General features: G+C 34.9%; 1 protein-coding gene across 3 annotated transcripts in view; it reads right to left on the bottom strand.

The window, feature by feature from the left end:
* Positions 1-2586: 2586 nt before the first annotated feature.
* The window catches only part of Ythdc2 (YTH domain containing 2), a 62239-nt gene continuing 36908 nt past the window's right edge, over positions 2587-27917 (bottom strand). For 2 of the 3 annotated variants that reach the window (XM_031365615.1, XM_031365616.1), the window contains 10 exons: positions 27431-27557; positions 25691-25896; positions 25195-25390; positions 19337-19446; positions 17290-17582; positions 15119-15296; positions 6979-7182; positions 5867-6049; positions 4598-4685; positions 2587-4500 (listed from right to left, as the gene is read on the bottom strand). In XM_031365615.1, coding sequence (XP_031221475.1) covers positions 4605-4685; positions 5867-6049; positions 6979-7182; positions 15119-15296; positions 17290-17582; positions 19337-19446; positions 25195-25390; positions 25691-25896; positions 27431-27557 — 1578 coding nt within the window. In that variant the 3' untranslated portion in view covers positions 2587-4500; positions 4598-4604. The remainder of the gene's footprint in view (positions 4501-4597; positions 4686-5866; positions 6050-6978; positions 7183-15118; positions 15297-17289; positions 17583-19336; positions 19447-25194; positions 25391-25690; positions 25897-27430; positions 27558-27917) is intronic. The other variant, XR_004117257.1, reaches the window with a different exon arrangement.

Genomic DNA, 27917 nt, shown 5'->3' with positions numbered 1-27917 from the left:
GTCTTTGACCTTTATTCTATTGCTATTATTCAAAGGTTTGGTCTTTTTGTGTTATTTCAGATTTCCTGGATGTTTTGTGCCTAGAAGGTTTTTTACTTTGTTTTGCTTTTTGAGGTAACATTTTCATTGAATGAACTTTCCATTTCTTCCACCTTATCGTCAAGACCTGAAATTCTCCTTTTCAAGTCTTTTAATTGGTTAACTGAGGTTTTTGTTTGGTATCTAAACTTTTCGTTTCCAGTTTTATTTCAGTTTGAGTTTTCTTTGTTAAATTCTCCTTCCATGGCTTGAACTGTGATCATTACTTCATTCAAGTGTTTTGATAGTCTTTATTAAGGCATTTCTCAATAAACTTTTTTTAAAAAAGATTTATTTATTATATATAAGTACACTGTAGCTATCTTCATAACTTCTAGAAGAGGGAGTCAGATCTCGTTATGGATGGTTGTGAGCCACCATGTGGTTGCTGGGAATTAAACTCAGGATCTTAGGAAGAATAGTTAGTGCTCTTAACCACTGAACCATCTCTCCAGCTCGATCATAAACTTTTAAAGTCTTTAAACACGTTCTTTATTACTATTTTGGAGTCCTCTTCTGCTTTAGAAACTAAATTGCTCTTCTCAGGGCCTATTGCTAGCTTCTGGAGGTAGTTTGCTGTCTTGGTTGTTAATATTTGTGTTTTCACACTGCTCTCTAGGCACCTGGAGTTATGACATCTGAAGTATTTCTTGGCATAGATACTTCATCTTGCTTTGTTAAGTTGGTGTCACATTCTTTGGTTGCTGTTGTCCTCTCCGGGTCCTAGCCAAGTGTGATGGCTGTGGGTCCCAGGAAGAGACTGTTTCTGTGGGGCAGTATCAGAAAGGAATGGAGATGGGCTAGAAGACAAGACTGAAAGAAACAATGGCAAAGAACAGGACGACACAGGGTCTACAACAAAAGGCAGAATCCCTAGGGGCTGGAGGTGGGCTGGTGTATTTATAGTTTTATAATGTGTTATTTGATCCTTCCAATGATCCTGTGAGAGATGCTGAAAATATTATTTCCAATCTGTACAGGTAAAAGTTTGAGGTGAGAATTTTTAAACAATTTGCTATTTTCACACTTTGTATTGACATTATAATTAAAATCCAAAGTTCTTTTCTGATGTACCAAGAGATTTTTCATATCAAAGTCAGTACTTCATTAAATTATACTTTTTAGTATAATCACATCTGTGATGCTTTACTATGCAAGATTAGTTAAATGAATATTTCAGGCTGATGTCATACAAACTTTAAAGCATACATCCAAAATAGTATCTTTGGTTGTAGTGGCCTGCTTCAGCAAAATTAACAATGTCCAAAGCATCTATTAAACTTGCAAGTTTGTGAGCCCTACTATAGAACTACTGATAGATCAATCAGATCCTGAAGCTTTCTTTTTAATAGGTATCTTTATACTCACATAAAGTTCAATTTTTTTTGGCTTTATTACTTCTCAGCTTTTTTTTTTTTTAAACAAATCCATTTCACCTAAAATTCTTGCCTAGTATTTTAGCAGATAGTTACTATAAGGTATAAACTCTGAACAATACTTTGCTCTTTCCCAACTTATTGCTTCAGTTTTAACTGTCTTCCCTATTTATTTTACAAAGTCTATAAGTTCTTAAAGGAACTCAAATATAGGGACTATAAAAATGGCTGAGGCCAAAACCACTTTCTGAGGATTATAATCTGGTTCCTACATCCTCATTTGGGTACCTCACAACTGCCTGTAACTCCTACTCCAATTCCAATGAATTTAGTACCTTCCTCTGGACTCCACAGACACCTTCACGCACATGACAGAGATACACATAAGTAAAAATTTAAAAAGAGAAAGTTTAACAATTAAGTTTTCAATAACCATCCTCCTCATATGCTTTAGCACTTAATCTACATTGACTTAATTGTGTTATGCTACACAGAATCATCATGTTCAAGCATATAAGCTTTTCTTAAGCAGAAAAACTCTAGCTGATGTATCTAGTATACTATTATAAAATCTAGTAAATAAATATCAATAAAGGGTCATTAACTGGTCCCAGTGAATTAATAATAATGAATTTTTTAATTCTCTCAAAAATGAAAGGATGGATGAATATCGGTTTTCTCAGGTACTATTTACTACAAAGATATGGGAAAGTGGTACCTGGCAAAGTACTTCATGTCTGCTAGGTGGAAAACTACTAGCATTTGAAGACAAGGTACTCTTTGCAATATTCAAAAAGTTTCAATATGGTATAAACCTCTACTTTCAAATAGTTAATTGTCAACCAATTTTCTGCTAAAGTATTTTAAAGGTTTTATACTAAATACTTCTTCACATTTTTTGCCACTGAAAGAGGGTTACTGACATGTGTATGGATATTCTTCAAGGTAACGGAAACTCAATGACAACTTGGAAAATATTATTAGTTATGGCTACTTTAGTCTTATATCAGAAGTGTCTAATGCAAGTTTCAAACAAAAAACCCAAAATGACTGTGATTATAAGAAATTTAAAGTGTTGCTACATGGGAGGGTGAAAGGATATGGTTTACAAGATCTGAGTAACTTCATAGTATTTCATTTGATAAGTATATTTAAAATTCATTTCTTCAAGGATACTATTTTTATTACATTCAAATTTTATCCACTCTACTAACAAACCCATCATTTATTTACAAGGCTAGATATTACAAAACAAGGAACATTTAAACAAGTTTTATTTCTTTAAAAGTTCTTCCAAATTTAGAATGCTGAAAACCTCTACATATATACCTTAAAAAAGTATACATTATCAGGAAAATTCTAAGTTTCAAAAGAAATGTAATACACATACAGTGAAGCATAATTCACTTTGGCTCAGCTTTACAGGTATGTCTCAAAGTGTATGAATGAATGGGGTGAGTGTGTGTATACATATATGCATTCATATATCATATATATATGTATTATATATCAAAATTTCTAATACAGGCAAAAGTTATAGCTGGTATCTTAAAGCAATACATCAATACAGCTTCTCAGAGAAAGTAGAGCTCTCAAGACTTCATGCCAGTCCATGATTTTTCACATCTTTGCCGTCAAATACTGAACCAGACATTTGTTTTCTTTTCAGCTTTAAATTAAATTCATTTTCAAATGCTATGATAAGAACTATCAAGCATGCTCTATTTAGAGCTCAGTAGCAAAGACATGTCTGATGTTTTGTCTTGCACTTCTACTTTATCTTCAAAGAGTCTCAAAGAAAACCTGTAACCAATGGTGGTAAAGACATTAAAGAAAGTAACTCTGCCATGGTAAAGAGACATGAGACTTAGCATTAACACAGACTTAGAAAAATGGGACATTTGTCCCATTTACATTAAATAGGTGAGAGAAAAAGATTAAAAAAATAAATGGAAAAAGACATGAAGAATTATGGGTTGTGTGAGCTTTAGTTTCAAAGATATACAATAACCAAGCTATCAATAACCACTGAGCATTTTTTAAATTCATACTTGCATGAATTTCCATAAATTTTAGTTATTTTAAATTGGGTTCCTGTGGCAAAATAAAAAGGTCATAATAGTAATAGTTATGTGAAGGTTGCTTAATAGGAAGAAAAGAATGGGTATATTGTACATAAGGTTAAAAGAGACAGGACTAGGAATGAAATTAAGCACTGATCTCATCAAAAGTAGAGAGAAATTACCTTTCTTGAGATTTTATCTCATCCTGTAATCAGAGAAAAATAGCACTCCTTCTGTTTTCTTTACTGTATCTCAGGTTAAAAATAACAATGAATAGCCCTTATGTATACTAGTTCTGTTAAGAGATGACTTAAATTTTTAGTGTGTTGGTTGTTTTTTTAATGATAAAACTAAGAGCTGACTCTTCCAGAAAGGTTCTTAGATGTACTGATGTATTTATGCCTTTCCTGAATTAAAAAGTCAACAGTAGGGCTGGAGAGATGGTGCAGCCATTAAAGGATAGGCTCATAACCAAAAAGTCAACAATAAGAGTTTGGTATCTCAAGCAGTGGTGGTGCAAGCCTTTATTCCAGCACTCAGGAGGCAGAAGCAGGCAGCTATCTGTGAGTTTGAGGTCAGCCTGGCCTTACAGAGCTAGTTCCTGGACAGTTGAGGCTACACAAAAAAAGAAACCCTGTCTGGAAAAAGCAAAAAGAAAAGAATTTGGCATCAACAGTCATTAACTGAATATTTTAAAGAAATGTTTACATTCAAATTAAATTAAATTAAGTGCTGTTGTATCAAATACCAAAATTGCTATTTTGTTCATCTGAAACAGATAATTAACAAACATTATATAATAATTTCCTAAAAAAACAATAGAAAAATTTAAATTATATTTTCCTTTATATGAAGATGATGATTCTGAAGAAATACTCTAGCTACAAACCCTCTCATGGCATACAACACTTCATCAAGGTTTTCAGAAAATCAGTGCATTCTGTAGCTACAATAGGCATAATGCTCTTCCACAGCCAGGAGTTCTGAAAAAGTTTAAAAAAAAAAGGTAAATAATCTTCTGAAAGTCATCCTAAAGATAAAAAATGCTGGAAGTAGTGTTCAAACCAAATATTGTATTACCTGAATGTCAATCAGATGTCGTTTTTTCTCCCAATGGAAGACGTTCCCATAACTGGAGCAACTGTTCCCCAACTTGAGGTTCTAGCTCCTAGATAAGTCAAAAGAGAAAATAAACATTAAAAAAATATCTGACCTGATTTTTTTTTTAATCAGTAAAAACACATGTAGACAAAAGGCAGAAAAATCACTCTAAATTTCACCTTTACAAAGTCAGGTCTGCTAATATTAAGTGGTAAATACTATTTCTAATTCTCTGCTTTTATAGAGTCAACATTTAAATGTAGAATTCTACTTAATGTGAAAATCTCACACTTTTTGTAATGAACTAGCAAAAGATTTCCACTTAATCTCTGAATTCTGTATAGATGGAAACAATAAACTTTTATTTGAAGTGGAGATTCAACAAGAACACTCAATTTGAATTTCTAAAGGTTTGAAACGTAGAATATTAAGATGTTTTGAGGCTTTCTCCCCGAAATAAAGCATCTTAAGTGACTACCTAATCTTACCTTAGAAATTATTTAACTTTAAATCAAAATTAATAAATTATCAGAACATGAATAAAAAGAAGGCCATGTTTTTTGTCCTCCCGTGGCATGTATGATACCACTAAAAAGTACATAAAAGGACTCAACTCTTTCTCCAGGGTAGTTTGAAGTAAGCCACAATGCTTCAAATAAATTATCTGAATGTAATTTTGGTAAAGCTAACTGTGGAATATGCTTCCTTGCATGTAAACTGGGACCAAGAGCTCACTGTACTGTTGATAAGAACAGATTCCACAATGCAGCCAGCATGGCATTTTGATACAGTTTGTTAATTCTCATCATGCTACTACTTTAAATGTATAAAAGGTAGCATCAAAAGAGCAAAGGATCCTGAAAGAAAGCAAGCAACTAAATTATTATAATATTTATATAATATGCTTAAACAACAAGGAAACTGACAGTGCTAGCAGTTTGAGACTTCAGTCAAATGACCACAGGATAGTAATCTGTTTGGTCACATGTGCCATTAGACAACAAAAACCCAATGAAGTGACTTATGAAAGATTTCATACAACAAGAAACAAAACTTAGCAAAATGTTTAAAGTATATATAAGGCATCTGGAAGCACGTTTTTATGTTTTTTTATAAACCACAACCACTTTGCTCATGTGCATAATGGTATCTATAATTCATATTTATACATTTCTCCTTTGAGCTGTAACAACAGCAAGAACAAAAACAAAATCAAAAGAAAAAAAATGTTAAGATGCCTGTATATACCTGCCCATCTCTGCTTATCTGTACTTTCTTGTTGTCATTCCAAGGATTGAGTAAATGGTGTGCAAACTGAAAGGGAAGGCTTTCTTTGCGTATCCACTCCACTTTAAATACTCCGCCTAGTCCAGCTGATCCCCAGTCCTGGCTCTTCTCCCTTCCTATCTCAGAAGACATCCTAGAAAATCCCTGTATAAAAATGAGGGGAAAGGGTGGATGCAAAGATATATTAAAATATCTATACTTATCTAATAGGGTTATTATAATTTTTTTAAAATTTTAAAGAAAAGATACACTATTAAAATAATGCAAATTTACCAAGAACCATAAGAGCTGCTTTATCAAATTTTGGAAGATAAGCCAATTCTAGTCTAATGTAATTTCAAATATTAACAGTTTCTTTGTAATGTATCAACAGTTATAAGTCAGTATTTATTATATAAAAATATAATAAGCAAACCTGTAATTTTTATTTATAAATACCATAACTATGAAGTAATTTAATAGTATGCAAGTTCAGATATACATAAATTCAAATTAATGTTAAGAAAATGTCTCGGAGATAGCAATGGCTCAGTGATGCAGAGCACTAGCTGCTCTTCTGGAGAGCCTGGGATCTATTCCCAGCACCTGCCTGGTGGCTCATGACCACCTGTAACTCCAGTTCCAGGGGATCTGACTCCCTCCTCTTCTAATATCCACAGATACTGCATGCACACATTATACAGACTGATGTGCAGGCAAAACACCCATACAACATACCATAATTTCAATTTCTTCTAAAAAGAATCATGGTCTTTTTGTTGTCAATAACATTCCCAGTCCACATAAACATTTTACAAAGGCAAAGGTTCTTGCATTTAATCCACTAACAGATCCAAATTTTCTGTCAGAAGGAAAAACTACTCATCTGGAAACAACCTAGCGAGTTAAAGTAAAGAGGTTCTATCGCCCCTTGAAGAAATGTGAAACAGACCTCACCACAAGTCCCATTTCATAAAATTTTATTGGACACAAATACAATGGAAAGCTAGGCTTTGGTTTTGGTTTTTCTCTGAACTTAAGAGTGTAACTTACAAGCAAAACAAAACCCATTTTATTGATTCAGAATGGCTCACCTGGAAATGTCCAGATCCTTGAACAGAAAATACCAAGTAAACCATGCTGCTCTCCCAAAATGCTCGATTTAGCTTCCGCTCATTACTAGGGGTTGTTGACCAGATACCCTTCTGTTGAGAAATTTCAAGGTTTCTCAGGTTGCTACTCTTCATTATGAAGTAACGAATAGGCATGTTTGGTCTTGGTGAAGGAGATTTTGAGCCCTATGAAAGAATGTATAAGTTCTTGAAAGATAATTTGACCTTTCAAAGACAGTAGGCTCTCATAAATAACATCTTGATAGACAAATAAATGTTACCAAATCCAACAAATGCAAATTAAACCTTTTCATGGCTTAATCAAAAAGCCAAAAAGAAGCATTTATTTCTAAAGCATCTAAAATGCACTGTACCAAGAAAGTAACTTTATTGATTTTAATTTACACTTAAAATGAATTTTCATAAAATGTTTTTCATAAAAATCTGAAAACAAAACTACAATTATTCCAGTTTAATCTCTGAAGACAATTTTAAGTTGGCAAAATGGAACAGTCTAGAAATCTCACTGAGTTGTAGAGACTAAAGCTTAGGCACCATAGTGACTAGAACAGGTACAGCAATGTAAACATGAGCTGCACAGAGTTCCAAAGGAGCTATAGAAGAACGCCCAAACGTGAGTGCCTAGGCACAGACCTAATCAATACTTCAGACAAAATGTGCTGAGAGTAGGCAAGACCAGAAGGAAAACAGCACACTAAGTATCCCCATTCACAATGGTTGGGAATACTTGGTATGCTCAGCCAGAGCAGGCACCTTATGAATACATAGTGTACTTGTCCTTACAAGAGTCAAACCTAGGAGTAGAAAGAAACTAGTAACAGAATAAAAACTTCTTGGAACCTACTGTAGCACTTCTTTTAATCAAACCTCGAAAGGACTAAACTGGCAAGGTAGTTCAACAAGTTAGAGTGCTTGCCAAGAAAACATGATAACGTAAGTTGGATCCCTGGAACCCACGGTGGAAGATGAGAACTGACTCTTCTGATGTCCATACAGTTGCCTTGGCATATACGTACACACATGCACAAGCATGTATATGCACATGCACACACACATACAAATAATTTTTTAAAAGGTAAAAAAGGATTAAACTAATTGTTAATTAACATAGATAGTAGAAGACAATCTAGCACTATTTAAAGGAACACACACACACACACACACACACACACACATGCACAGACACACACACACGAAAACCTAGCCACCAAACAAATTTATAAGAAAAAACAAAGAAAATAAAGGGTAGGATCTATAACTAGGAAAAAAAATACAAGCAGACTCACATAGCAGGTTTTGGAGACAGTAGACAAGAATGGTAAAATACCTATTATAAATTGTGGGACTGATGTTTTAGAAGATAAAAAAAAAACATGAATACCATAAAAAGTGTTATTTTTAAATAGCAGGTGATACTAAAGACACAAGTGAAACCTTGAGCCATAAAGTAATAACTGCAAAGCCCTCAGCTCTTTGGGTCCTTTCTCAAGCTCCTTCATTGGGGACCCTGTGCTCAGTCCCCTCAGAGCTCTCAGGGACTAAACCACCAACCAAAGAGTACAGTCACTCATCAAGGGCAAGAGAGGCCCTTGGCCCTGTGAAGGTTCTATGACCCAGTATAGAGGAATGCCAGGACCAGGAAGTAGGAGAGGGTGGGCTGGTGAGCAGAGGGAGCGGGGAGGGAACAGGGTTTTTTTTTTGTTTTTTGTTTTATTTCATTTTATTTTATTTATTTTTTTCAGAGGGGAAACTGGGAAAGGAGATATATGACATGTAAATAAAGAAAATAATAAAAAATAATAACTGCAAATAATGACATTACAAAAAATGAATGGTTTACCTTCTCAAAATAAAGATATCATTGAATGAAGGGTATAGAGAGAATATCTTTTGTCTCTATGGATGTGGCACTTGTCAATAATTATCTGATGGCCTATGGCTTAAGTAGGAAATAGGAGGTGTAATATTCAGGAGGTAGAAAGAATTCTGCAATAGTGCCAGATGCAGGAGATTTGCCCCAGAAAATGTGATGAGACAGACTTATGGTACCTGAGCATAAGTAACCAGCCACAAGGCAGAATGTAGATTAAAATAAATATGTTATTTTACATTATGATCTAATCAGAGCAGAGTCTAGCTATATGGCCAAGGTATTTTAAATATATATTGAATCTTATTCTGGGAGCATGGGGATGGAAAGAATAACGACCAAATTTACACAGAAGAGATAGCAATAGAATTACCTAAAATGAAGCCAAGAGGGAGAAAGGATTAGAAAGAAAATAAAAAGCGAACTATGAAATACTGAGTGATCTTATACACACATGTACAGATATAGATACATACATAGATACCAAGCAAGAGCTCCAGCAAAGAGGAAGAAAGGGTAGATATGAGAAATAGTGAACAAATGATAGACTTAGATTAAAAAAAAAAACAGACAGAAATTACTGATAAATTGAAAAGGAGAATCATAGGAAGCATTATCAAACTCCAGTTCCTCAAAAACAATGATTAAGAAGAAAATCTTAAACACAGCTAAAGGAAAAAACATATTATACACTAAGAAATGAAAATGTCAGTACATCTCCCATCAATAGTTCCTGTATTCTGAATACTTATCCTTTACACCCACAAATAAAGGCAAGGCTCACCTAACATCAAAGAAACTTTTTGCATCAGTCAGAGGCTTTTGTAGAAATTCACAATTGGTCATAATGCAAAGAATAACTAACTGTGGGAGTTGCAGTCCCAAATGGCATATATACAATGCAACCCCTCTTGCAGGATATTTGATCACACAATGAACCTCAAGATTGTGTTATTTACTAGGGTAAAAAACTTTCTAGTTATAGCAAAACTCTCACAAGAACAGAGAGGAAAGAGAGGCTACTTAAGAGAGACCATTGCAGAAAGAGAGGAGGCAGTTTTACGAGACAGATAGATTGCAGAAAGAGAACAAGTTAGACATGGGTGAAGACAGAATGAGCCAGAGAATGAGAAAAAGCCAGAAGATCAGAACAGATTACTAGAGTTTGTTTGAGGCCAAGCAAAGCAATTCAGGAAAAACTGAGAGAAGCCAGATTGAATCAATACAGTTTGGAGAGGAGTTTGAGCCAGGACAGCTAAGTTGAACCACCCAGCCAGAGCTCAGGAAGAACTATAGAGGGTGAGCTTATTCCCCAGTAAGCCTCCAAGATGACAAATCAGGAGAATGAAAGATACTTTAACAAACCCCTATACCTAAAGCTCAGGGAACATCACTGAAGAAGGGGCAGAAATATACTAAGAGCAACAGGGGACCAGTGTAGCCAGAGTTTTGGCTACTTGGTGGGTTATCTTTCACCCTTCTCTACCCGTCTTCTTCCACCCTATCAACTCCCTAATACTAGGTAGGAGAGAAAAAAGGTTAGAGGGGAAAGGGAACAACTTTCCTGGTGACTAGGGATTGAGTTTCTTGGGGAAAGTTTGATTTTCACTGTCAGTATATCTAATTTCTTCCTTTTGTCTCTTCACACATGACTACTTGACAAACCATAACAAACTACAACCAACAGCTTCCAATCACCAACTACCCAACCAGCCCCTTCTATTAAAGTTCTAGCATTTGTATATCCTCTGAAAAGTCCCCAGAATTCAAAACATCACACACTTACAGAAACTATCTTGAACTGGCATAATCATGTCTCTGCTAGAGCACTAGGTAAATGCTGTGAAACAACCCCATATCCCCATACTTGGGATTAAAACAAAAACATATTCCCATATTTCAGTGTTTTTAGAAACCAAAATTCTCAATACAGACCAGGGTGCCAGTTGATAGATATTGTCTTATAGACATAAGAGAGAATCTTCCATACCCATGAAATTTCAACAGTATGGTTACTTAACCAAGATCTGAATAAAGAAAGTAAATGCTCACATGACTATGTGGGAGGGGGATAATTTTGCAAGACCTTGTCTCTAGATAGAGTGCTACAGGCAATCAATGGCTGCTGAAAAAGAAAGGTCAGTTTTCACATGAACAAAGCTCCTAATACGTCATTCAATACCACATGGGTCAACTCTACCATAATAGGATATGTACATATAGGTATATGTGTATATATGTGTGACAATAATTATAGAAGAGCAGATCATGAATTTGAGAGGGAGTGGTGTGGTCATAGGAATTGTAGGAGTAGAGAGTTTGAGGGATAGAATATATAAAATTCTTAAAAATAATTAAATTTCACAATGTCTTTATTAGTGAATTCTACCACAAGCATAAAGAGAAAATAATACAACATAATACCAATTCTGTTATAAAGGATTTTTGTTGTCGGTGTTGTTCATGAGGGATATTATTCAGTACTCTTTTTTTTTTCTTGTAGAGTTTTAAATTTTTGTAGAGCTTTAAAACAAGGTGCAATTGTTTGAATGAGAATGACCCCCCAAAGCTCATATATTTGAGTGCCTAGTCACCAGTTGATAGACTGTTTGAGAAGGATTAGCTATATTAGAAGGTGTTAGAGGAAATGTGTCACTGGGGATGGACTCTGAGGTTTAAGAAAACACACACAAAAAAAAAAAAACAACAACAACAACAAAAAAAAAAAACCATGCCAGGCCCAGTTTCTCTCTTTTTTCAAGCTCCCTTTGGTACAGGAAATAATGTTCTCAGCTATTACCCCAGTACTATGCCTGCCTGCCACCATGTTCCCCACCATGATCATAATGGACTAAATCTTCTGAAATTGTAAGCAAGTCCCCAGTTAAATGGTTTCTTGTTTAAGAGTTGCCTTGGTCATGGTGTCTCTTCACAGCAGAACAGTTCACTAGGCATTCAAATATATGAACTTGTGGGGGGTCATTCTCATTCTAACCATTACACTTGGTTGTAAAACTCTACAAAAGTAACACAAGAAAAAGAAAGTACTGAATAATATCCCTTGTGAACAACATTTATAGCAACAATCCCTTACAACATACATTCTGATTAAAAAAAAATCAAATCCAGCAATATACAAAAAGGATGGCATGCATGAATTACTGTGGTGGTTGGATATGAATGGCCCTCATTAGACTCATGTATTTGAATGCTTAGTCATTAGGAAGTGGTGCTACCTGACAGGTATTAGAAAGTGTGGTCTTGTTGGAGCAAGATGGATTTACTGGAGGAAGTATGTCACATTGGAGGTGGGCTTTGGGGTTTCAAAAGCTCAAGCCAGGCCCAGTATCTCTGTCTGCTGCTTGGGGACCTAGATGTAGAACTCCTGGGTCTTCCTGCTTGCCACTATGGTCTCCACCATAATGGACGAATCCTTTGAACTGTAAGAAACCCCAAATAATTGTTTTCTTTTTTATAAGAGTTGCCATGGTCACAGTGTCTCTTCAAGGCAATAGAACACTTAAGACAAATAAAAAAATGTCAGAAAATGAGCAAAATCTACCATCTACAGACAAGTGATTCAGACAGAATATGTAGAAAGAATACTGAACATAATTCATAATCTAAACCAAGAAACTAGATCCTAAAGATAATGTTAGCAGTTATAGTGCATCAAATGGTGAAACTTAATTAAATGTCTTCCTGATAAGATCAGGGCAATGGTACTTTTCTCAGTACTTACACAACATTCTATTATAGGCCCTTGCTAGAGAAATAAGAGGAGAATGGATAAACAGAAATCAAACTGAAAAAGAAAAAAATTATAGAAAGTAAAAAGTATTGGACAGTCTACCAACTAGTGACTAGGCATTCAAATATATGAGCCTATGGGGGTCATTCTCATTTAAACCATTATATCTGGTTTCAAAACTCTACAAAAGTAACACAAGAAAAAAGAGCACTGAATGATACTTGAATAACATGATCAACACTGACAACAAAAATAGATATTACACTTATTGATAGCAGTCCATCAAACAGGCATGAAGATACAATCACAGCTATTCAAGAGGAAAAGTGACAGGTCAGAAAACAAAAACTAAATGAAAAAAATAAATAAATAAAAGTCTCATAGTCTATATATTCAAGTCAGTGTATGACTGACAAAAGAAAAATAATTATCAATGAGACTCAGTAGAGTCAAATAAAAAGATCAGATATTTATGATCAAAATATAACAAATTTGCCAAAATAATTTAAGAGGAGGGTGATCTTTTTGGAAAACGATGCTAGAATAATTATATAAGTAATAATAAAAAACCCTCCTAAACATATCATATGAATTAACTTGAAATAGTATCACATATCTAAATGTAAGAGCTCTAATTGTAAAATTCCTGAAAGGAAGTAGACTATATTTGTTACATTGGATTATCCAAAAATTTCTCAGTACACAAAACATACAAATCATAAGAAAAATGAGGAAAAGGATTCAATCAAAACTAGAAACAGATGGGCATAACACTTGACTTTAACTCCAACACTAGCAGTCTGATTTCTGTGAGATCAAGGACAGCCTTGCCCTAAATAGCAAGTTGAAGGCCAGCCAGGACTACACAGTGAGACTCTGTCTCAAAACAGACAAACAATGCTATAAATAGCCGATCTTCAAAAAAAGGTTACAAAAGCAAATTGCAAATTAAAAGAGAAAAGCTGCAAAGCACGCTAAAACAAATATCCTAGATATATACAGAGTTCTTATAACTTAATTTTTAAAAAGATAACCAATAAAAATAGCATAAAAATAACAAATATTTTTACAGATAATTCACCAGTGGCTGTATACAGAAAGGCATGTGAGCACAAGTGATACTGAACATTGTTACACAGCTGGAAAATGCAGAATGATTTCATTGTAAAATAAAAGGGTGGTAAGTATGGAACAAAGAAAATACTTACAGATTGTTGCAAAAATGTTAGTACAGGCATTTTGAAAAGCAGTGCAGGATTTTCTTATAAAAACCTATATAACCTACAACCCCATTCCTAGGTATTCAACCCCAAATTTAAAAAAATAAAGACTTCTACATACAAAGGCTGTACTCAACTATTACAGCACCTTTAGTAGAAATACAAAGTAAAATAACTCGAATGTCCGTATCAACTGATAAAATGGGCAAAAAACTGTAGCATGTCCATGCAATGGAATACTACTCAGGGAAAAACAGAATTGTTACGTTCAACAGTATAGATGAATTTTAAAGCACTGCATTAAGTAAAATAAAATAGACACAAAAAGTACGATCCTACATACAAGATATTTAAGAAAATGAGTACTGATTACTGGAGTACTAAGGTAATAGAAATGTTGGTATCAACTATGGTATGAATACATAGTTACATACATTTGCCAAAATCACTAAGTTGTTCAGTTTAAACTGATAATTTTTCTATTACATGTATTTACTTATATGTGTGAGGAGGGGTATGCTCATATCAAGCACATTCATGTAAAAGTAGAAAGACAACCTGTGGGACTCCATTCTCTCTCTTAATCATCAGGTCCCAGGAATCCAACTCAAGTCAGGAGGATTGGCGGGAAGCCCTCCGCCCTGCCTCCCCCGCCCCAGTCATCTCAATAACCCATAAACTAGTAAGTGCTTTGAAGAGAGTACACCTTAGTAAAGGAGTTTAAAATATGCCCAACACACAAAATAAAACCTGAGAATACAAATGTGCTTTCTTCTTATTTAGCAAGTTTTCAGCAGATATTGTTCATCAGAACAAAACTAAGGAACTCACAATCATACTCTTGTTCATATATCAGTACCATGAGTAAAAAGAAACACATTTGAACATGTGAAACCATTCACAAGTTTTAAAAGGCAGTTTCCAATCCCATATGAAAAATTTCTGTTTCCTATATTTTGTGTTATACTTTTTAATGTGTTTAAAATAATCACTGAACCACAGAAAACACTTGAAAGAATTATAAAACAAAATTAATATCAAGGTAGTATTCTTGTTTAACTAAAAACTTCTAGAGATATAAAGAAGAAAAACTAGGCTGCATCATATGTGCCATCAATAAATAATCAGTTAGATTAAAATATAGTGTTAGTATTTAGAACACAGCCCAGTTACAAAGACACATGACTTATAATTCTGTATAACTACATCTGTGAAAGATGCTGCAAACCTGCTCCTTACTGCAGACTGTGGCTGCCCTACCTTTCCTGAGGACGGAGGAGAGGGGCTAGCACAAGGACTTGGGTAACTGCTGCTGTCTGTGGATTTCACAGATGACTGATCTGACCGGTCATCAGTGCTCCGTTTAGGATGTAGGATTCCTCTGTCTTTGTACTTCTGAGGTGGATGTAAGGCTGGAGATGGAGATTTCATCAGTACTCTTGAGCAAGAAGAAGCACAGGTCAGTTATATATAAGTTTATAAAACAAAGAAAATGCTATTTCCATCCAAAATCCCAAGGACATACAATGTATGGAACATTTTTAAGGAAAATTCATTTTCTATTATTCATCAAAAATTAAAAATGGGCTAAGAGTGTAACTTAGTGATATAGCACTGCGTAAGGTCCTGGGTTTGATTCCCAGCATCAATGAGTAACTAAATGAAATACAAATTCAGAAATAAGAAAGAGTTGAGAGGTGAAAAGTCAGCTCAGTTAGTAAAGTGCTTATTGTATGCTGTGGTTTGAATGTAAAATGTCATTGATGGCTCTTAAATTTGACCACTGGTACCCAGCTAGTAATCCTGTTCAGGAACAGCTGGAGCCTTACAGGAAAAAGTAAGCCACCAGAGGCAAGCTCTGAGGCTTTACTCCTCACTATACTTCTTGTTCTTTGATGAAACGTGAGCAGCTAACTTCCTGTTCCTGTTTCCATGCCTGCCAGGCCTTTCCTCCCTGTTGCCATGTCTTCTCCAACAGGATGGGCAAGATGCCTTTTGTCAAGTATTTTATCAATATTTTGTTAAGTATTTTGTCATGTATCAATATTTTTTCAAGTATTTTATCATGGCAACATAAAAGAAACTGATATACCATGCAATCATGAGGATCTGAATTCTATCCCTGGGAAAAAGATAGAAAGCTGGGTTCAGTAGCACATCTATAATCTCGGAACTAGGCTGCCAAATTCAATTTCTGACATTTGCACACACGCATACCCCCCAACACCCCCCCAAAAGTCTACAAATTATAGGTAGGGTACATTCATAAAATATGAAGTAAATCACATTCTGAAAAATCAGAAATGGTATTGTATAAAACACAACTAAATATGATACTGTACTAGCATTGGATGAATACTGGACTAGAGCAGACAGAGATCTATATATTAGAACAACAATAACTGACAATTATCTAGCATATAATCCTGTACATGTCTCTGAACTTTAAATTATTTGTTAAATTAAAAGGTTATCTTAATTGTTCTCTTTTTACATTCCAGGTTTACATGGAAAAATTACATGTGGTAATTGCTATGGTTTGAATGTTATATAAAAGTAATGAGTTGAATATTTTAAAAAAATAAATAAAAGGTTATTTTAGATGAACTCTAAGAGCATTTTAAAATTCTATAAATACTACAAATAGATCATTTTTTAATTAAGATTTTTTTTTTAAATTTTTAAAAAATGTATAGTGTGTGTACTGTGTGGTACAATCTCAGGCAGTATACTCTGGCTGCAGTGTAAGGCTTTTATAATACCATCTAAAAACACTCTTGTAAAAACAAGGGATATAATCAAACCATGAGAGCTAACTATTAATTCACAGAGAACAAACAGAGTATAAGACTGAATGATGTAATCTGGAAAAAGGCAAGCCCAATGTGCTGGGCATCTCACAGGAGCACTGACCTAGGCTCTTCCAAAACATATTACTGTATAAATGCTCTATACAGCGATATGTTAAAAACAAACAAAAACCAAACCAAACCAAAACAAATCCTTAACACCCTATCTAGTATAAACCCTGGGCTTAAATAAATCTACAACTTCTGGCAAGTGGGAAAATTGCAGTTTTGCTAGAATGAACTGCTCTTTAAACAGCAATGCCAACTAGGCGTCTAGGAAAAATGTCATCTGACATATGTTCACTAAGATTTTAGAATTTGCTATCTTCCAAAGAGGCCTTAAATTTATGAATTCTGGTTATGCAACATTTTCAGTGTTTTCCTGAAGGACTAGCCTTATTAAATCATAAGTACCTGCTTAAAATCATTCATATTCCCTTAGTACCTATAAGAAATATCTTTAATAAACTCCATTTTATTGTGATCTTTCACATACACTATGTTATATATGATTATGAAACAGTATAAAGAACTCACTGTCCTGGAGAAAATGTACCCATCTAACAAAAATTGCAGATTCACCTTTCTGCAGTAGTGGATCCATCAGCAAATTCAGTGTCAGCTGAACTTTTCCTGCTATTATTGGATCTCCAAGATGAAGCCAAGGGGAGTTCCTCTGAAGACATGGGTCTTGGCCTCTGGCCAATCCCAGACGGCTGCTGTAGCCCTGCAGACTGTTCTTCAGTGCTTAAGACAGCTATAATTGCTCGTATGGTAGCTTCATCCACCTGAGACCAAGGCTTAGATGGTGCTCTCATTCGGCGTAAAAACAAGCTATGCCACTTTTGTCTGAGCTGTAGCAATAAACTGGCAGCCTATAATCAATTCAAATAGAAGCAAAATGTGTAATACATATGTAAGACATTTCTTTACATTAGTTATGGTTTATACAATTTTTTTCATTTCATTCATTCTATTGCATAAGTGAAAATTTTAGCCATCATATTCTAGGCACTACTGAAGGAAACAAAACAGCAAATATTGTTTAAAGTAAATGCTGCAGGTGGTGTGTGTGGTTAATACTGAAGAAGCACTTAAGTAAGGTAAATAAGGAAAGATGAGCTTAGTCTATTCATATCATCTACAAACCGTCCAAATGGTGACAGTCAGGAGGCAAACAGATGCACAAGAAGGTCTATGACACACTTGAAAGTCATAAGTGTTGTCAGTTCTAAATTTATACACAGAAATAAAGTTAGCAGAAATTGTGCAGAGTGAGAGTGAAGACAAGTGCAAGGCACACAGAAGTAGAAAATTTAAAGCACAAGCACCTAAAATGTAAAGAAATGACTACAAAGGCAGAGAAGAATAAAAAAGGGCTGACTTCAATTAAGACAAAAAATTTGGAGCAGGATTGAGGAGGAAAAAATGGAGGCAGGATTAAAAAGGGAGCTGGTGTACAGCAGCACCGAGTATGAGAGCAAGATTATCCAAGACAGACTGGCATGTAACACGAAGTGCACGGTGGCCTTTGGCAAATGAAGCTTGACTGGTGTGAATGGGAATGAGACTGCAGTATGCTCACATGGTAAATACATGAATAAATAGAGCAATGGTTAAGAGAGTAAACCTACCCCGTGCTGACTACTCACAGTAGTTGTCCCCCAAAATGAACAGAGAATATTTAAAAAAAAAAAAGAGCTACAATAACAAAAGGCTGTGTCAAAAAAAATCCTAAATATGACTAACAAAAATGTATCTCTTCCAATTCAGTTAGGAAAAAAGAAAATGACCTCACATCTTTCTCCAGAAACAGTAAAAATAAATGGTACTTCGTACTCAATACTCAAGATTTTATATATCAATAAATACTAAAATATTACTTAGATGGTTTTGATCCCTCTAAAAAAATCACCCTGAAACAATGCAACAGTATTGGATGATGAGACCTTCAGGAAGGACAATGACTAGACATACTTCTGAAAAGGTTTGAAAGATGGAGTCTATCTCCTTTGGCCTTCAGCTTTCCATCATGTATGGACACACCATTCTTCACTATGGAGGACACAGGTTTAATGTGTCATCTGGTAAAAGGAATAACTCTCACCAGCACCCTGACCGTAGACTGAAGAATATCTTTTGTTAAAAATTACCCAAATTGGGGCTGGAGAGATGGCTCAGTGGTTAAGAGCACCGACTGCTCTTCCATAGGTCCTGAGTTCAATTCCCAGCAACCACATAGTGGCTCACAAACATCTGTAATGGGATCTGACGACATCTTCTGGTGTGTCTGAAGACAGCAAAGGTGTACTCATATAGATAAATAAAAATCAAGCAGAAAAAGATACAAGCTTTAAAAAAAAAAAAATTTACCCAAATTAAGCAGCAAAAATCAAATGAGGTAACAGCCACACATAGATACTGGGCCACATCTGTGTTGTTTTACATCCTTTGACAGAAGAAAAACATGATGTGGCAGAGAATGCATGAGGGGGTCTATGAAAACTGAAGACCAAGTCATAAGTATTTTTTAATATTAAAAGATCAATATTGAAGATAAAAATATTAATATGCTATCTTAGTTCATATTAGATAAAAGAAATTTATGTCCTATTACAAAGCACCTTACCTCTGGCTCTAGTTTGAAGTTAAGCCATTCGTCAAGTTTCAGAGCAGCCAAATTGGCAGTAGTTCTGTCTTCCATCTCACTGTCACTGCTGTCATTGGGAATGCCGTCCGCTGGCACAACACACAGGAAAAATTAACCACTTTATCTAATATTGCAAAATGGCAGAGAGCAGTAGAACAGATAATTCTCCATACAGTCTAAGAGTTCATGTGGGAAGTTTATCTAATCGAACAGAATATAAACTTAATCTAAATATATAAAATACGAGCCAACAAGATTCTCAGCACTGCACAAGCCTTGTTTGATGCCCAGAACCTATGGAGGAAGAAGACACTCCAAAAATATGCCCATCTTTATGACAGTTACCAAGAGGTACTGCTGAACTGAATACAGAGTACAGAAAAATACAACATACTGAACTTTCTGAAAGAAAACATTAATTAAAATGAAAAAAAAAAAGAGCTGTTGCATTCAAAGAGGAATACAAGTCAACTACTGAATTTTAAAAACAGGGACCATTATCAAAGGATATTTTAGCAATATAAGGGCAGCGAAGCATTACAGGTAGGTCTTTCACTAACATACTAATTTTATTGCTAAACAAAAATACTAAATGAGGGTACAGTGGAAATGTAATTAATACTTACATTGAAGAAGATATAGAATATACCCAAAGCTTAAAGATTCCAAATTTAAGAGGTATCTTTAAGCATTCTAGAAAAATGATACATAAATTCTATTTAATAAGTAGTGCAGATAAAGGAGAAAAACTCGCAAAAGGGGAGGGAAAATACTTTAACTCAAATCTACCTCTCTGAGAAAAATAAATCTTAAAAATTAAATTAGAGAAAACAAAAACAATATCACTGCAACAAATGAATTACATTTCTCGGCTCTGAAAGTAAACAGTGTAAGATTAATCAATCTGAATATACAGTAATCTAAACAACTTAAAATGTGCTAGAAAAGGATAAAAGCTTTAAAGCTATAAAGTCATTTCCCAAGGTTGGCAAGATTAGCTTGTGAAAATGCCTAGACTATTAAAAGCAATGTATAGATTCAATACAATTTCTATCAAAATTTCAAAGACATTCTTCACAGACCTAAACTAAAAAAAAAATCCTAAAATTAATATAGAAATATATACACATACAAACAAAACAAAACAATGAAAGGTGGGTAACAAAGCAGCTTTAAGCAGAAAGAACACCGCTGAAGATCTGAATGCTACTCAACATCAAACTATATCATGAAGCCATAGTGATAAAGACAGCATGGTACTCATGCAAACACAGACATGTAACTGATGACTAATGGATGCCACAGATGCCAGAAGATAAACCCAAACAGCTATGGTCACGACCTTTTGACAAAAGTAACAACAACAACAGCAACAAAGAAACAAACAAAAACCCATCAAACCCCATAGGTGGGGGAAGAAAAGTACAACAAATAGTACTTACAAACTTGTTATCTGCTTGCAGAATGAAATTAGATATGTATCTCTCACTCTGCATGAAAATTAACTTAAACTAGATCAAAGACCTTAACTTCAAACAAAAACCACTTAGAATGCTAAAGAAAATCACAGGGAAAACACTCCAAGACATATGCCAAATTCCTGAACAAAGTCCCCATAGCACAGGAAAAAAGCCTCAGCAACTGACAAATGTGATTACATAAAGTTTCTGCACAGCAAAACAAATTGTCAAAACTAACCAACAGCCATCAGAAGAACTTAATTTCTAAAATAAATAAATGGAAAAATTAAGCAAAAAAGCAAACCCCTGTCAATCAATATTGGCCAATGATCTGAACAAAGTTCTCAAAAGAAGCAACATAAACAAGCACTAATTCCTTGTACCCTACAAGTTGGCCCAGGGCAGAGCAGGTGCTCTAGACCTCCTCCCACACCCAGAGACAGCTTCACTCCCAGAAGGTCCATCACAACCAGGCTCACAGGTCAAATACTCCCCGCTCCCTCCCACCCCAACACCCGGACCACAGGGCAATCATTAAAAGTCTACCAAACAAACAAACAAACAAACAAACGCCCAGGGCTAGATGGATTTAGTGCAGAATTCTATCTGACCTTCAAAGAAGACCTAATAACAATACTTCTCAAGCTATTTCACAAAATAGAAACATAAGGAATACTACCCAATGCATTCTATGAAGCCAGAGTTGCACTGGTACCTAAATCACACAAAGACCCAACAAAGAAAGAGAACTTCAGATCAATTTCGCTTATGAATATCAAAAAAATACTCAATAAAATTCTAGCAAACAGAATCCAAGAACACATCAAAATCATCATTCATAATTAAGTAGGCTTCATTCCAGGGATGCAGGGATGGTTCAATATACAGAAATCCATCAACATAATTCACTATATAAACAAGCTCAAAAAAAAAAAATCACAGGATCATCTCATTAGATTCTGAAAAAGCCTCTGACAAAATACAACACCCCTTATGTTAAAAGTCTTGCAAAGATCAGGAATTCAAGGCCCATACCTAAATATAATAAAAGTAATATATAGCAAACCAACAGCCAAATCAAATTAAACAGAGAGAAACTTGTCTCACTAAAATCAGAGACAAGGCAAGACTGCCCACTTTCTCTCTATTTATTCAGTATAGTACTTGAAGTCCTAGCCAACGCAATTAGACAACAAAAGGAGGTCAAAGGGATACGAATTGGAAAGGAAGAAGTCAAGGTACTGCTATTTGCAGATGTTATGATAGTATATACATAAGCAACCCCAAATCTACGAGAGAACTCCTACAGCTAATAAATAACTTCATCAAAGTGGCTGGATATATAAAATTAATAAATCAGTAGCCTTCCTCTACACAAAGGATAAACGGGCTGAGAAAAAAAAATTCCTTTACAATAGTCACAATCAATATAAAATATCTTGGTGCAACTCTAATCAAGCAAGTGAAAGATCTATATGATAAGAACTTCAAGTTTCTCAAGAAAGAAATCAAAGAAGACCTCAGAAGATGGAAAGATCTCCCATGCTCATGAATCGGCAGGATTAACATAGTGAAAATGGCCACCTTACCAAAAGCGATCTACCCATTCAATGAAATCCCCATCAAAATTCCAACTCAATTCTTCACAGAGATAGAAAGGGTAATTTTCAAATTCATTTGGAATAACAAAAATTCCAGGATAGCAAAAACTATTCTCAACAATAAAAGAACTTCTGGTAGAATCGCCATCCCTGACCTCAAGCTGTACTACAGAGCAATAGTGATAAAAACTGTATGGTATTGGTACAGTGACAGGCAGGTAGATCAATGAAATAGAATTGAAGATCCAGAAATAAACCCACACACCTATGGTAGGAGAGGTAGAGGAGGGTGGAGGGGAATGGCGAGGAGACTGGGAAGGGGAATAACCTTTGAAAAGTAAACAAATAAAATGATAATTAAAAAAAACAAAGCAAGCACTAACCACTTTACATCTATCCACCAAAGAAATGCAAATTAAAACTACACTGAGATTCAATTTCATCCTTGTCAGAATGGCCATTGTCAAACAAAAGGAAAAATTAAAAACAAAGACAATAAATGCTGGCAATGTTGGATAAAAAGAGAAGACCTCATCTAGAAAAGCCACTGTGGAAATCAGTGTGTGGGCATCTCAAAAAGCTAATACAGAACTAACATACACTCAGCTATACCAACCATATGTATAGACCCAAAGTTCCTTGTATTCTACTATAGAGCCGTGTTATTATGTGTTTATCTATTCTTTTCACATGTGCAAGGAGGTGGAATCAGCCTAGATATTCATCAATAGATCAATGAAAATGTGGTACATAAATACAATGGAAGTTGCTCCAACATAGAGAAACATGGAAAATCCATGCAACTGGAAAACATGTTATGCAAGGTAAATCCAAACTTTAACCAAGCAGATCCTATCTTCTATTAAATGTGTCTATCTAGATGACACTGAATATGGGCAAAGGCCTGGAAGCTAGAACAGAGCCTATCTGACTGGGAGGAAAAAGAAAAGAGCTTTAAGGGAGAGGGAAGAAAGTACAGCAGAAGGGATGGGAAACCTGTGGGCAAACAACATAGTAGTCATAAAAAATTAAAATATAATTTAAGTTTTATAGAAAATAGCAATATCTAAATTGAGTAAATGGGTAAAAGATGAAATAAACAACTCAATAAGAAACAACTGTAAGATTTATCTCTTAAAAAGAATGCAAAGGAAACATTTAATTTTTTTAAAATTAACTAACTAACTAACTAACTAACTAAGAGCTTACTGTGGATGGCCTGAATACAGGGAAGAGCCATAACATTTACATGCTTTTATAAGTAATTATTTGATAAATTGTAAACCAAGGAAATTATTAAATAAATAAAAAGAAGGAACTGTGGCAATGAATCAAAACTCCCATAGCTACTCTCTTTGGAGTTACCTGCCATGATATTTTGGGGGACAGGGGGTGAGGAGCTGAAATGGTACCTCATTGTGTAGCCCCAACTAGAACTGTGTAAACCAGACTGGTCTTGAATTTCCAACACCCCTGATGCCTCTGCCACACAAGTGTTACAATTACAACGGTGGATTACTATACTGAGTTCTATCATGTCAATCCTTCTTGCTCCATGAAACTCAATCTCCGCTGAGCCTGTCACTAACACTACTCTTGACAAGACAACTGATAAATGCCAAATTGCCAAAACCCAACTTATAATTTTCAGTCTATAACTTTTCACTCAAGTAACAGTTAACAGAGCCAACCATTTCTTTTTTAAAACATATTCACTTTTTTCCTCTTCTCTAAAAACCTTCTCATGCCTTTAAAATTCTTATAATCTGATAGCTCTGAAATGTGTACTTCCCACACCTCTCTCCTGAAATCTAAGAGATACACACAACAGAATGCCTTCTAAAATCACTTCACTTAGGATCTCCTAATCATCTCAACCTTAAACATATCTAAAAAGACTTCTTGTCTTATAACGTACACAGCTTCTAGGTTTTTTTACTACACTCCTTTAGCATGGGCTGGAGAGACAGATCTATGGTTAGGACTGCTCAGTGAACAATCACAATGACCAGAGTTAGGATCCCAGCACACACAGTAACAAACCGGGTATTTTACCAACAAGAGAATCATGAAGCCTCGCTGGCTCCCACCCTAGCTGAAAAAGCATAAGCTGCAGGTTCAAGGAGAGCCTGCCTCAAAGGAACAGGCAGAATAAGTGACATATGAAGACACCTATCTTCTTGACATTCCCCCAACACTTGTCCATTTATCATATTCTTTTACACCCCCAACATTCAAAGTAAATAAAAATGGGCATCATTATTCAGCAACCTACTATAACAAAAAACCTGAAAATGTAAAAGGTAATAGCATTAAAAAATAATTAAAATATATAAGTAGAAAAAACCATAATATCAAAATTATTTGCATAAAGATAAGAATATTAGTTACTTTTTAAAAATTACCTTTATAATATCTAAACTCAAGTAGAAAACAAACATCTTCCCATCAGTAAGATGAATAAAAATAAACCAACAATCTGTTAACTGAAAATAAATTTCAGCACAAGTGAAATATATTACTATTTCCTGTCTCAGTATACCAAATATGCCTTATAGTATTTCCTAATTGTCTCACTATATCAAATAAACCTTAGTATTCCCTAACTATCTCATTATATCAAACATTCCTTTGTATTTCCAAATTGTCTCACAATGTCAAATATAACTCAGTATTTTCTGTCTCATGTTATAAACAAACCACACAAATCTTTGTATTTTTATGATATTGGCTTAGTTTTTTCATGTCGATTTTTACTACTTCATACTACATTTACCTCTAAAGGAAGAAGGTTCCTGAAGAGCATTACTTGCCAGTCTTGCTGGTCCACAGAACACCAGGACAGTAACAGGTGTCACTGCTGAACAACATCGGATATTAGCAATTCTATGGGCTCTGGTCATTTCATCATAAATAAGCCAATCTGTGGGCAATGCCTGAATCGCTGCAGCCTGACCATTGGCTGGAGGAATCTATTAAGACAGTTAAAAAAAAAAAGAGAGAGAGAAAGAAAGAAAGAAGTTAATCCCTTAATATTGGGAATACTTTAAGTTCTTTAGTAAAACATAATGTACATTAGTACTCAAAAATTGAAGCAAGCCCTTGTTTTGGTTTATACAGATTCCCTCACTACTTTTCCAATGTTACCTCTTCTATTTCTAAGATATAATATTTTCTTATACACATTTTCCAAATTATTTTGCTAAAGCAGAGGTAGTTGGAGTATTTTTATCTTCACTAGCATAAGGTCTAAGAGCATTAAAAATGTTTACCTTTTTGTATTGAGGCTGACTGAGAACTGAAGTGGGATGAAAGCGTACTTTTTTTTCCTTTGGCCCTGTCAACACTACATTCTCTCTGTCCACATGGACTAAATTAGGATACATGCCTGCTACCAATGCAGCTTTAACAACAGCCCAGTTCTCGGAGTTTGTGTTAACATCTCGAATGTCACCACCACCTCGTGCTCTAACAAAACCTAGGTGGACAAAAAGAGTACACTAATCTTTTCTATTATGCAAAAGGCACTTTAACATTTATGGACATTGGACAACAAAAATTGTAACTTCATATAAATTTAACAATATCTATCTCTATAACTAATATTATCCATTCTGGCAAGTGTGAAGTAAAAACTAACAGAACAAAGTTTATATCTATTCAGGCTAGATGAAATAGTATATATCATATGTAACCCAAACTGACCCTCAGTGATACCTGCCCACCCCCTATTCATCATCCTGAGCATTTGGGATGTTGGTGAATGGCTATTATGCCTGGCTCTATATACACATTCTTCAGTAAAGCCATTGATCAGTTGCTGTGTTGGTTAGGTTTTTGTCAACCTGACAAGCTAGAGTCATCTAAGAAGAGGGAAGCTCACTTAAGAAAATACCCCATCTGGCCTGAAGACAAATCTGTGAGGTATTTTCCTGAGTGCTGATTGACGTGGGAGGGGCCAGTCCACTCTAGGCAGTGCCATCCCTGGCAGGGAGTTCTGGATGGTGTAAGAAAGCAGGCTGAACAAGCGATGAAGAGCAAGTCAGCAAGCAACATTTTTCTAGAGCTTCTGTCTAGTTCCTGCCCTGACTTCCTGTAATGATGTAACAACTAAAAGCTGACATAAGCCCTTTTCTCCACAGGTTGCTTTTAATAATGGTCTTTATCATAGCAAAAGAAATCAAACCAAGACAGCTCCTACCATAAACATTCTCCAAGTTCACAACTTGAAAGCCAAACCAGTCTTTTGACTTTTATCAATATTTTCATTTTCTCAGACATCAAATGTATAGTTAAGTATGCATGCCATATGCTTAAATTTTAAAAATCCTTCATATTTTCCCATATTTAAAACAAGTCCAAATTCTCAATTATCTTGTCTCCTCTAATACTTTGGCTAACGTATAAAACCAGATTTGGACACTAATGGTTATCACTTCAGTTAACTATGTTACTTAAAAAACAACAAACCCTTCAAAGACAAGAAAACAGTAACATTAGAAAAATTGTATACCTTCAAGCTATTAGCAATCATTTTAGTGTTCCACATGTATACAGCAGCCATATTAATCACTTAAAATTTTATATTCACATATTCCTATATGAAGAGTGTAATACATATACACACACACACACACACACACACACACACAAACACATACTCACACTCACACACTTAAATTCACAGTTAAGTAAGTTCTGATTGGAAAAGTCAAAAGTAAATATAACAACTTATTATATCTAAACTGATCATTAACAAAAATTAAAAGTTGTTCTGCCAACAGTATCAAAAGGGTATACTGATCGTGTTTATACACTTTATAGACAGTTTTACACATATAATTCATATAGTTTTACATAACCAGTGTAATATTTTACTTTATTAATAAGCAAAAGTACAGAGGATAGAGAAGTGTACACATCAGCTCAGGAATAAGGAGAACAGGGACTGGCATCACTATAAATCTGGAAACATGAAGTAAAAGCAGATGTCCTATGTAGAAAATTCTTACCTGATGCTCTAAGCTGACCAAGCAACTGTGTTCTCATGCCTATAATGATTTCCATGGTAGCTTGTGAAAGAAAATTCTTTTCACAAAAGGCTCGCTCCCACCCATCACTTCGTGCTTTCTGCCATGCCTACAAAAGAAAAAAAGAAAAAAGAAAAAGGAAACAAACAAACAACAAACAAAAAAGCATAGAATTTGTAACAAGTATTGTCTGGCAATCACATCTAACTGAGGCAACATAATGCCACTACTATATTAATCACTCAAGGTAAAGTATCATTCTGTAGTTTTACAAAAGTCTAAAATTTTATAATTAAATTAGACTTGCCATTTTAGTTTATACACAACTGCTATCATGTCAATTGAGTTTCAAAAACCTCAGGGACAAGTGTTCTTCTAGCAGCCTTCCGATGAAGATGTAGAACTCTCAGCTCCTCCTGCACCATGCCTGCCTGAACACTGCCATGTTCCCACCTTTGATGATAATGGA

Source organism: Mastomys coucha, unplaced genomic scaffold, assembly GCF_008632895.1.
Source record: "Mastomys coucha isolate ucsf_1 unplaced genomic scaffold, UCSF_Mcou_1 pScaffold13, whole genome shotgun sequence".
Classification (NCBI taxonomy): Eukaryota; Metazoa; Chordata; class Mammalia; order Rodentia; family Muridae; genus Mastomys; species Mastomys coucha.
Note: the sequence above shows the minus strand (reverse complement) of the source record. Positions and strands in the feature narration are given on the sequence as shown.